The following is a 12414-nucleotide window of genomic DNA, read 5'->3' on the forward strand; positions in this document are numbered from 1 at the left end:
RCTTAGATTTTGGGAGGGAGCAGGTGCTGTAGGAATTTAAACAGAAATAGGACTGCAGACGTGAGAATACATGGTCAGCAGGGATTAGAAAGGTTAGACAATAAAGATTTGCCAGGAAAACATGAAACGTGATACAATCAATAAGTGTTACTGCTCTGCTTATAGTGATTCTTGTTGGTCTGTAYGGTTCCCATATGTAACATAAAGGAAATGGGGAGGAAAATAAGCTAGTCATTAAATGTTGTTGGGGATTCAACTTGGCCTCTCCCTGGTGGATTTTTGCAGCTTTCTCGAAAGCTGCCACCCTTTTTCATTACTGACTGAAGATTTTGAGGCAGGTAAGGTCAGAAAATAAAGGACTTTGAGACATTAAAAGGATGAAAAACTGAAAAATGAAGTCATTATCATTAGATTGAATAAGATGCGGTCAGTAACAAATGCAGCTAAGGAAGACTGAAGATGGAATGAGTCAAAAAAGATTTATGAGGCAGAGCATTCACAGAGAGAAAAACGTGCAGGATAGCTGAYCAAACCAGCAGAAGACAGCAGTGGAATAAGAGACAATGCCTTTCTTTCTATACAGTGTAAAATAGTTAAAGAGGCTAAGTGACATCGGAAAAGGTGCATTAAATCTATGGGTCCAGCTGCCAATTTTGCAAATAATGTATCTCCTACTTGTGTAYCTATTTTCCAAGAGGATTTGGTCAGGCTTGAGAAAGTAAAACACAACAACAAAGATTGACTTGACCCTTGGAGCAGTCATACCAAGGGAACTACATACTGAACAGAAAAACRACCTGATGTTTGCTAGAATAAGCAAGGTTATTCTGTGTTAGTCTTTTTGTGGGAAGAACATTTTAGGTAGTAGTTATGCTGACAGTTTTAGACATACTGTTCTTCTGTTGGCACATTATATGTTTAGGATTGTCCCTAGATTACAATGACATACTGAGAATTTTTCAACTATGCTAATTACACAGAAAGTGAAACAGGTAATGGTCTGCTCTAATGAACTATAGGTAATGAGATTGAGGGTAATGCTATAAAACACTTCGTAATCTTCGAAATTAGGGATGGTAGTATTTGTCAATGTTTGATGGTGATACAGCATAGAAATTGGTGCAGAGCTCCCCATGTGATTAGTAAAATATATCTTTTTTGATACAAAAAAGTTTTTGTATCAAAAAAGGGACCAAGTTTTTWATTTTTCTTTCTTTTAATTTTCTGGGCTATTCCAAAGCAATATTTATGTGTAAAGGACAGTTCATGTTTTCCTGAATCTCTTACATCTTGGAGAAGTGTTAAGTAAAAATGAGTTTCATGAAAGACTTCGGCCTTTCAAATTCTCAGTAGATAAAACAATATCCAAATAAATCTTTCATTTCTCACCCTTCTCCTCCCCCCGCCAAAAAAAGAAAACCCCAACAAAACAACAAAAAACAACTTTAAAAYGAACAAGCAAATAGTGAAGTATACTAGAAAACATATTTTTCAGGAGATGCTACATTTTCTGCAGTTAGCTAAAAATCACTGAACTTTGTTGTCCTTCACAATTTGAAGCACTGTATATTAGTGTGAACGTTTTCATTTTTCTCCTTACTAGTGATCTACTTGTTCTTTCAGTTTAAAATACTCTGAGTGCTGAAAGTCTTAGTATATTTTCCAAGTTCTGAAAGGGAGACTTCGATGATGGAAATGAGAAAAAGTGTGAAAGTTGCATTTACATGCTAGATGTTCCTTGATTGAAAAGAAAAATGTATGAAAGCTCCATTAGCTTAAAAAATAAAAAAATGGGRAAAAAAAAAGAAGAGGGCAAGTATGTATCTTTGATATTTGAAAGACATGGAAGTGCAAGTTCTCATTTCATTTTGTCTCAATTTTTAGACATCTGTTAAAGTAAACATGTGTAGGTTGTTATTGTATACCTGGATAAGTCAGTGTTCACTAGGATTTGCTATTCATGTAACTAAAATATTTTTAAAAGACCTATAGAGGTTTAAAGTCTGGGTTCAACCAGCCTTACAGTTCTGTTTATAATATTTTCGTTGTAAGAATGCATGCCACAGATTTTTTTTTTTTTTTTTTTTTTAAATACTGGAATACACCAAGTGGGCAGCAGTTAAAAATCTGTGGGCAAAGCTTCTTCTTTCCTGTGTCTCCTGTTGGAGCTAAGCATTTTCACAGAAAACTTCCTCAAATTTCTTAACAGAAGAATTAATGAATACATATACCTTTCACAGGAGCTGAAAATAGAAAGTTTTGGTATACTTCTTTTATGTGAAAGATCTTTAAGTGAAGAGATGTTTAAAATGGATCAATGGCTTGCACTGGTATGGTAAGAAAGGTAGTTTATATAGTTATTGAGATAGTTTTTAGTCAATTGTAAGGCAGCTTCTTCTCTGTACTCTTTTTTATTAATTGTTTAGGGTTTTTAGCTGCACTACATGAGTAAAATTAATAGTCAGTTTTGCAGAAGGTTACAGGTTATAAAGAAAGGGAGACTGGAAAAAGAGATTTCCTGTGAGACAATAAACTTATCTTTCATAATGGAGAGCCAGAAACATCTTCATAAGCTCTTGTTACTAGAAACAAATAAAACTGTTTCTTTCCCTCTTCCCTMATGTGGAGAGAGCTTGACTTTTTGACAAAGGTTTATTGAGATGACGGATATGACACTATCCTGGATGTCCTGCTGTTGTGATTCTACTGCTTCTTCCCTCACTCTAATGTGGAGCTGCCTGACACATATCCAGGGTTTGTGAGGTGAACAGTGAAAGTACCAGATCTCTGTCATACTAGAAAGTATAATTTAGTATTCTCTTGGGTGGAGAGGAAGAAATCGTTTCAATGAAATATTTCTGAGGAAAAYTGATACATGTAATTTGCAAATCCTAGCTATAAAGAGAGCTTATATCAAGCTTTCTTATGTATGACTGTGAATAGAATATTTAAATAGATAAAACTGATGGCAATTCATTTTCAAAAGGAAAGAGAGTAGGGGTACAGTTTATGCCATGTTTTCTTTCTTTCTCTTTATAATAGTATTGGCATTAACAAATACATTTCATTAACCTACTATTTTGATTATACATCAAAATGGGGGAAGATGGGGTGGTAATTGAGATTTAAATGTATGGTAATATATTTCAATTTAGGGCTTTGGAGGGTTTTTTTTCCCAGTGTGATGGTGGCAGGGCACAAATATCCTATGGGTCTTGTTTTTCATGTAGGCATTTTAGAACATTGTAATTAAAGGTTTTTATAAATATTTATRTGTTTACACAAAAAGGCAGGTAATTGGTGCCATTTGTTTGTCAAATGCTTTACAACTGATGTTATTTCAAGAGTGTGAATGTTTACAGCTGTGCTTGGAAGGCTGCAGTGATGTATTAATGTGCAAAAGTTTATTCTCAGCATAGCACTGTTCTCTTAAGCTCCTTTAAACAGACCTATTCCACCAATTTATCCATTCTTTTCCCTTCACCTTYACTTTTGTCTAACTGTTTCATTTACAGAGGCTATTACATAGTTATTGTGCCTTTGAAGAGGTCTCGTGGAAAGTTTATCAAACCATGGGAGAGTCCAGATGAAATGGAATTAGATGAGGTATTGTATGTGGTTTATTTGGTTTTTTCCTTCTCCTTAATTAAAAAAAAAAATCTTGCTAATTTTATATCATTAGCTTGCCAGTTTTAAAAGTTTTGATTGTCAGGATACTTTAAATTTATATTTGAATTAGCATGTAGAGACTGAGACAAAAATTCAAATTAGTTAAAGGAGAAGATGGTAAAGACATTAAGTTGCAATAAAGAGCACAGAGTGTCTGATATTTGTTGACACTATAGTTTCTTCTTTTCTTATTATAAAGAGCAATGCAAAAGTGCAGGAGGTGAAATGAGTTGTCAGCAAAAGCTTAAACACCAACAGTATGAACTGTAATAAAGGTCTGGTTCATTAGAGGGGTGTTTACTAAGTCTGTTACAAATGCTAAATTGCAATTTGCACTGCAACTTAACATTTGACCTTCTAGTGGTGTTTTTACATGATTGTCCTATACTGTAATGCTTGTGTATTCTGCAATTCCATTCTACCAACAGTTTGTGCTCAGAAATAAATGCATGAGCAAGGAAGGAAAGAACAACTTTGTGTCATCCTTTGACACTGTAAATTACATTAACCCGAAATGTGGAACTACTTTAATTTTATATAGAAGCCAAACAATACTAAAAACAATTCATTATGTAGTTGACATGTTAATAATTCCAGGAATTATAGTATTCACCTCTCTTTCCTGTTTTTCTGAAGGACAACATAGCTCGTGCAAACTTGTCTTTCTGCTTTCAATCTGTACATTTGTAATAATCCTAAAGTTTATGATTGTAAAGCTCTTTTGAGGGCCCCATATGAGAGACTTTTACAAAGGACAGATGATTATTATTGTTCTGGTATCTGGCCAAGATTTTAGATATCATTCAGATGCTATGGTAATTTGTACATGTAATATCTCTGCAATTCAAAGACCATAATATATTTTTTTAATTCCTGATAAATGGATATAAATTTCAAATTTTGCACCAAAATATAGTGAAAATAAAGATCTTCACCAGACTAACACTGTTGTAGAAAGCATTCAATATATAACGAGAATTCTTTCAGCCTTTATGACAAAAACAGGCAAATTCTTATTTAGGAGATTAAAAACATCTGACTGACCAATTAAGCCCTGTGTTTCTTCTTGACCAGTTCCATTTATGTGATCATCTCACTTCATGCAACTGCAGCAATGGCTTGCTTTAAACTTATTCTCTTTAAAAGAACTTTGATTGTAAATGCCATCAGCTCATGATCATAGCTCATAGTCGTAGGTGACATCAAATACAGTTAAACAGTAAAACTCTGACAGCAACATCCATGCAGTAATGGAAACTGATAGAGTATCACCACCCACTTTTAACATCCTGTGGTCACATCCAGCAGCATTAATAGATTGAAGGATAGGTGCCGGATGACATTGAACTTTCTGGCTGTTAAATTCTATGGGACCTGCTGATTCCCATTAAAATGACCAGAGGGTCATTTTAATCATCCTGCTAGTTGTGTTGCCTTAGTCTGTATAGCAAATTGATAAAGAGCATTTATTAATTCAGAAATATTTGTATCAGGATGGGTTGTTTCCCACTTCTACTGATACAATTGAGACCACACTGTAGAATTAATGGTGGAAGAAATAAGATATGCATTGACTGGAAAATGAAAATTATTTCTGATAAAGAACTAAACCTCTTGATATATCTTTTACAATTGCCACCAATACATATAGCAAGAACTGAGTAGCGAAAARCATTAAAAGCAGGCAGAAACTGTATATCATGCTAACTCATTCAGTTTCTATTACTTAAAAGAGTGCTTTGCTTCCAGCTTTAGAAAATGTATGCATTCTATTAAGTCTGCTATTCCTGACAAGCTTGTGAACACATTGCCACAATAAATACAATTGGAAAAAAACAATCTAAAAATAACCACACTACTCTGAGCAAATAGTTCCTGATGGTCAAATGAGGATACTTGTGCTTATTTTTAATATGATTTCAACTATGTGYCTGGTATCAGAGATGGTTGGGCAATATATTTTTCAAAGAACTGTGTTCCAAATACTTTGCTTACATTGTCAGAAAAAAAGTATTTGCTAATAACCCAGCTCTGGAGTGTTAGCTCCATTACATAACTGAGCAGTCCAGAAAGACTCTTCAGCCTTACTGTATTTATCTTCTATTTCCTTTAACCTCAGTTCTGAAGTAACTAAGACACATGCCCAGTTTTAAAAGAGTGGGTAATGGACTAGATGTTTGGTATCTGAAAAAAAAAGAATATATTAGAGATACAGTCCTTTTTTATTAACTCAAAATTCAATTTTATTTTGAATATTATGAGGTCTAGCAACTTTTAATAGACTTGTCATGCAAACAAATGAAGTAGAAAAAAATTTTGATTTGCAGTATGTATTATTTGGTAGGATTACATTAGATGTAAGCAGTAAAACCTAAAATAAAGTTCTCCATGTTCAGTCTTACATGAATTGAGTAATTTTATTGAAATCTGTGTATCAAGTACAATGAGAGATATTTGAGCAAGTAATGACACTKGGCAACAACCCCATTTACATACAGAAAATGAATGAGGCTGTAGGTTCACCTGAGGTCACTCAGTCGTGTAATCTATATTGCTGAAAAWGTTTTAATCTACACACAAACACACGTAGGTTTAACTGACCTTAGGTGGTGAACAACCACGTTCGAAAAGTTCAACAAATTTTATTTGATTCAGGCTAAGCAACTTTTAGCRTTCATAGCCAAAACTCAGTTTCTGATCACTCTAATACTGTACTTCAACATTGCATTTTCTTCAAATATATGCATATTCTGTTACTGATTCAAATGCGAGAAATTATCAAGATCAAATATTTTTCTTTTCCTCTTAATCTCAATCTAATTTTGATTGCAGTACTCCCTCAGTTTTTTGACATTTTATTATGAGTTATTTATAATCTACATTGTAAATATGGTGTAATCTGGGAACATACGATAAAGAATTCAGTTGAGGCAGACACACAACTTTAAATTCCAGTGGAAGTGGCACATGGAAATATCAGCTATCTTTGGAGATGGCACAAGCCATATTTCCTCTACTAGTACTGCCATATTTGTGGCTTCTGACTTTCAGTAGCATAAATTGTTATTACCTCAATATTGAGCTTCGTGTTTGAGCAGACTTACAGACAGCCAGTGCTCAGCCCTCAACATCCATTGTTATCCTTACAAAACATGGCATCATACAGAAACAACTTTTCAGAGTGCTTCCCTCAGCAGTTCTTACAAGGTCTGATCTAACCTGGAACAAACTTTGATTAGTCTCTGTCTCATATTCTACATTTAGTAACTYTACCCAGGGCATAGGAAGCTACCAACAGATGTGAGAGTCACCTTCAATAAAGGAACTAAATAGAAATCTCTTCAATATTACGGTTCTCTGCTGCCCTCATTTTTATACGACGCAAATTGACTCTAGCTGCTCATTAAACTGTTTAGGAAAAATGAAAGAGAAATATGGACTGCTGATTGTAATAGTGTCCTTGAGTAATGAATAATGATTCCTAGTCTCAAATTATGACCAGTGCTTTTTTTGCTCAGGGGATACATTGCAGTGTACCAGCTTTTATGTCATGGCATGGAAATTGATAGAGTTAAATGGATGTAAAATCTTTGCAGTAGGGAACAGACTCAGCATTAGAGCTGGAAAGCAGTTGACTGTGTAGATCTTTGAAGGTGTAACATCCGAATGCCTTCAATGTTAAGGAAGCCTGGATCCAAATGGCACAGGCTTGCTTTCATATCTATACTTAGCCTTGAAGTATTTAAGCCTGTGAGAAGGGGTATCAAAAATTATTCAGTATTAAAAGCTACTTTCTCAGTAGCAGAGTTAATATTAGATTGCTTTACATGCACTGGAATTGTTAATTGTGTAATTGCCAAATACAAGATTCCATGAGGGGAAGGCAAAAAGATCTGCTCACTAAGCTGTGGGCTGAGTCAAGAGTGTGATGAGGATGGTGCAGGGCTTGGAGGGGAAGCTGTTTGAGGAGAGACTGAGRTCACTCAATCTGCTCAGCCTGGAGAAGGAGGCTGAGAGGAGCCCTCAGTGCAGTCCAAAACATCCACATGAGGGGAAGAGCAGGGTCAAACACTGATCTTGTCTCTGTGGTGACCAGTGACARGACCCAAGGGAATGGCCTAAAGTTGTGTTGGGGAGGTTTAGGAAAATGTTCTTCACCCAGAGGGTGGCTGGGCACTGGAACAGCTCCCCAAGGACATGGTCACAGCACCAGCCTGACAAAGTTCAAGAGGCATTTGGACAGTGCTCTCAGGAACGTGGTGTGACTCTTAAGGCCGTTCTGTGGAGAGCCAGGAGTTGGACTCAATGATCCTTGAGGGTGCCTTCCAACTCAGCTTATTCTGTGATTCCATAATTCTGTGAAGAGAGAAATTCTCTGACTAAACATGTAATTAAAAATTAAAATATATAGTTAAGATTAGATTTTATTATCTATTTTTTTTTTTTTTTTTTTTTTTTTTTTTTTTTTNTTTTTTTTTTTTTTTTTTTTTTTTTTTTTTTTTTTTTTTTTTTTTTTTTGTATCTCCTCACTCTGGAGATTTGTTTCTGCATTCTAGCAATCAAATTTGTGTCAATCTACTGTATTAGAATTGTAGAATTGTTAGTGTGCTAGGAAGACTAAACTACTGTGTAACCTTAGAAAATTTTGTAGTTTAACAATGAGACTATAGGACATTGAATAAGTTTCATAAGAGAAAAACAAGTGGAATCATAAAGAGGCCTTAGAGGTAATTTATCACACATGAAAAGTTCAGACTTCTTATACTGAAATCCAACAAATTTTTGTGGAATACCTGTATATCTACAGCTGTAAGAGGTATTGAAGAAGCATTTTTCTGATTTCATAGTAATTTACCAATAGATTATCCTAGCGGAGCTTAAGTTCCTTTATTAGTTAGTATACATTTTCCAAGTTTGAGCCTAGCATTTAGTCTTACCACAAATGTACTGATGTAAATTTTAGCTTTGTTTATCAGAAGAAGTGATTCAGTCATCATCCCCGGAGATGTTTAAAGAGATACATTGTCGTGGCAATTAGGAACATGGTTTAATGGTGGGACTTGGCAGTGCTAGATTAATGGCGGGACTCAATCTTAGAGGTCCTTTCTAACATAATTGGTTTTATGACTGATTTCACATAGATGGATAGATACAAAGTATGTAATATGATATGTGTATTTATATGTCCTCAAAGAAGGTAAATCTTCTTATCCTTTCCCACCTCCTCCCCGACACAACAGTATAACTAAAAAGTGTTTTATGTTTGCATTCTGGGCACTGCAATTGCCTCCAAGTATCTTATCTTAACAAGAACGACAAGAAATTGGAAGATTTTGCAGGAATTGATTTAGTGATACTGATATGACCCATGAAATGTGGATAAACTGTGTTTTGTAGTTCCTGGTCATGCATTACATTTTCTCATTACACTGTSAATAAGTTACATTAAAATTGTTTACAGTTATCTTTCTGTTCACGCTTGCTCTCTCTCTCTCTCCCTTTCTTTTCCCTCCCTCCATTCTAAAGCTGCTTAAGGAGATAGCTAGGAAACGCAGAAGCATTCGTCTTGGGAGGGAAGTTGAATTAAAGCCATATATTGCAGCTCACTTTGAAGTTCTTCCTACGGAATTCACGTTGGGGGATAAGAAGCATTATGGTGGATTTGAGAATAAGCAACTGCAGAGCGGTCAAGAATATGTCTTTTTTGTGTTGGCTGTAATGGAGCACTCAGAATCTGTAAGTAGTTAATGTTTTTCAATCTCAAAATTACTGTACAAAATCATGAAAAYATTTTTTCAATACTTATTCCCTTTCCCTAAAGATTTTTTTTTAACGTTTTATGTCAGAGTATTTTTGAAGCAAGTGTTTCCTTGCTCAGTGGCCAAGTATTTCATAAACTGGTTTCATTCTTGTTGCACCTTTCTGTGTTCTTTCAGTGTGTAACAGAAACCTAAGAATCGCCTTTTATTAGCTGTGTTGTTATCCCTTGAAAATTACAGTGTGTTGTGACCGTGGACTCAGCTTCTGAGACTTGAACTTTACAGCAGCATCTTTCTCTGTTCATTTGAAAGTATTTTTATATTCTAATGCTAGCACTGAACAAGGGTGTAGGATATACAGGATTCTTGGAAAGATCCACTGAACCACAGATGTGCACAGCTACCCTCTTTAGTTACAGCCATTCCATAACAACTTCATCAGTAAATCATTAGAAAGTTAGAAAATAATTCAATAACAGGCAAAATTCCTGAGGTGAACTAAATATTGAGCTGTCATTTCTCTTTACACTCTTCATCTTGTAGTTACATCCCTTCATGCATGAGTTAACCTAATGTGTCTCATGTACTTAAAAAAAAAAAAAAAAAAAAAAAAGGCAGAAATAAGACTTTTGAAAGGTGCAATGCACATTAGCATTTTAACATACAGTTTGTGATACTGTATGTTTCTAATTGGTAACTAAACCTGACAGGTACATTTGCGGGCTCAATCACGTGAAACTCCAACACCAATACTCTGAATTCCAGTTGAATGCTTGCAGTGTACAACATTACAATTGCTTTCTTGGTGTCAATGGAATGTGCCTGCTTAAAGACAATGAGGAAGCAGTTCCACTTTGAATACTTCTGGATACATAGCTTCATTTGAAAATAAAGTAAATGGCTCCTGGAAGCTCTAACATAAATCAAAAGTTCTCTTTTCACTTTTTGACATGGGCTGCGTAGACAGATAATTCTGAAGGTGTGGCATCAGAAAGGTTCCAACTGGAGAAGATAGCCAACTTTTGACTGTAAAATGGCCATAAATACGTATGTCATAAATTACCTGTACTAAAATTGATCTTCTCAATACAAAGTGCAGTTTAATGGAGTTTTTATATTAATAAAGTATAAATTACCTACATTTCTTACTTTGTTAGAAATCAGGATGAAAAAGAAGGAAGAAATAGGTTTGTAAATTGCCATGTACAGCAAAATCTGGGGTGCTACTCTTGAAAGTTTTCAAAAGGCATTACTAAACTTAGGCTATGGATAATACATGGTTTAGCATGCCATCTGAAACATTTATGTGATTGAGTAGTATGAGGTAGTTACAGACTGTGAAGAATTTTTAAGGGTGCATGAGATTCCACTTTCTGTGACTTTCAGTGCTCCAGTGCATCAGCTGTCAGCATATATAGCTGGTTTTCTAGGACCGTAGGTCCTACTGATGTATGAGTTATAACTTGCAAGGGATGTTTTTCTTGATATTCTGATGTTACATTTTACATAAGGCTGCTTTTTCAGAGAGCACAAAATTTCACTCTTGATTGGTAGAATAGAGAGCTTGAATTAAAAGAGGTCATGGGAAGGTCTGAATTTGTTTAACTTAGTAAAATGGAAGCTGGAGAGCTGTGATTAAAATCTATAAATATGTTAAGTATGTCATCAAGGAGGAAGGAAAAAATTAGATAAATTTATAAAATAATAAATGAGTTTAAATTAGTCATTAATACAGGTTGGTTGAAAATGAAAAACAAAATCCTTTTTAGTGAAGGAAGGGTAGAAAGTGTTTATACTGTTGCCCTCTGTATCCTTCTATATCGTTGTCTAGGCATTTTTGCTTCCCATGTCAAAGAGGCTGAATATGAAGAGTTTCTTCTTGTAGCAATGAATAGGGGTTTTTTATTCTTTTGAGAATACCAAAGCTAGGGAAAAAAATTAGTCTGCTCAGGTGTTTCAGGAAAGGAACATGAAGACTCCCCAGTTTCCAGACATTCATCACAGGCTTAAAACATAGAGAGGGGTTGTTGTGAGGTATGGTAAAATAGCATAATATAACTGGAGATCCTTGGCATAGGTGCTAGCTCAGTAGCATAGTGTAAATGCCTCAGCTTTGCCAATCCTAATCCTGTCTCAAATCCAGACACTGTCATAGCCCAGAGCCCAAAACAAGGCCAAATGAAGTGTAAAAAACCATGTCTCCTTTGATAACACTTGTCCTGGCTTAGGGCATCTTTTRGAATACAGTGCAAACATAAATGGAAGCTAATCTCCCGGTTATCTTATTCTGTCTTCGCTGACATTTCTGATCTACTACTGAATCAAGTTTTTAAGTCCTTTGCAAGATCTGTAGTTCACATCCTAGTTTAATGCTGATGAAGGCACTCCAGCACAGAGGAGAAATATGTACAAACAATTCTCCTTCTGACTTTACTGGAACTCTGAATTCTTTAAATTACCCAATTTTAGCAGGCTGGCTCCTCAGCCTCTCCTGTCTGTAATTTTAACTTTGCACTCAGCCACAGATCAAACATCTCAGATCATACAAGTATTTAAAAATAGTTATTTTATGACAGGTCTTCTCRTAGGCCAGTTGGCTTTGTACCATCTAGTAAAGCAAAGATTTTCAATAACATCTGTTGGTTCATAATTCTGTTTTCATCCTCATGGAAAACTGTTTAGCTTCCCTTCATATTCTACAGAGAATTCCCCTGTTTTCAGCCTTTAATTCAAGTTGTCTCCGTCTTCTGTAAGAATAATCTGTCAGTCAGTTTTTGACTGGTCAAGTTTCATTGTACTATTGCTGTAAGACCCTTTTCAAGGAACCTCCCACATTCATTCCCCTTTATTTTTATCTATAGCAGTCTTGTTCTGTCAAAAGTACACTTTCATATCGTGTAGGAAGAAAGTGTTAGGCCAGTATGAAACTAAAACAGAACCCCAAAATTAGTAACTGGTGGGTTATAATTCTCAGTGTCCTATTCAT

At 35.2% G+C, this 12414-nt stretch overlaps 1 protein-coding gene across 1 annotated transcript in view; it reads left to right on the top strand.

Moving 5' to 3' along the window:
• The window catches only part of LOC130580469 (receptor-type tyrosine-protein phosphatase delta), a 115367-nt gene that overhangs the window by 12799 nt on the left and 90154 nt on the right, over positions 1-12414 (top strand). The window contains exons 6-7 of the mRNA XM_057377989.1: positions 3516-3606; positions 9196-9405. Of these exons, the coding sequence (XP_057233972.1) occupies positions 3516-3606; positions 9196-9405 (301 nt within the window). The remainder of the gene's footprint in view (positions 1-3515; positions 3607-9195; positions 9406-12414) is intronic.

The sequence above is a fragment of the Malurus melanocephalus genome, unplaced genomic scaffold (genome assembly GCF_030028575.1).
Source record: "Malurus melanocephalus ecotype Western Australia unplaced genomic scaffold, MMel_1.1 scaffold_337, whole genome shotgun sequence".
Classification (NCBI taxonomy): domain Eukaryota; kingdom Metazoa; phylum Chordata; class Aves; order Passeriformes; family Maluridae; genus Malurus; species Malurus melanocephalus.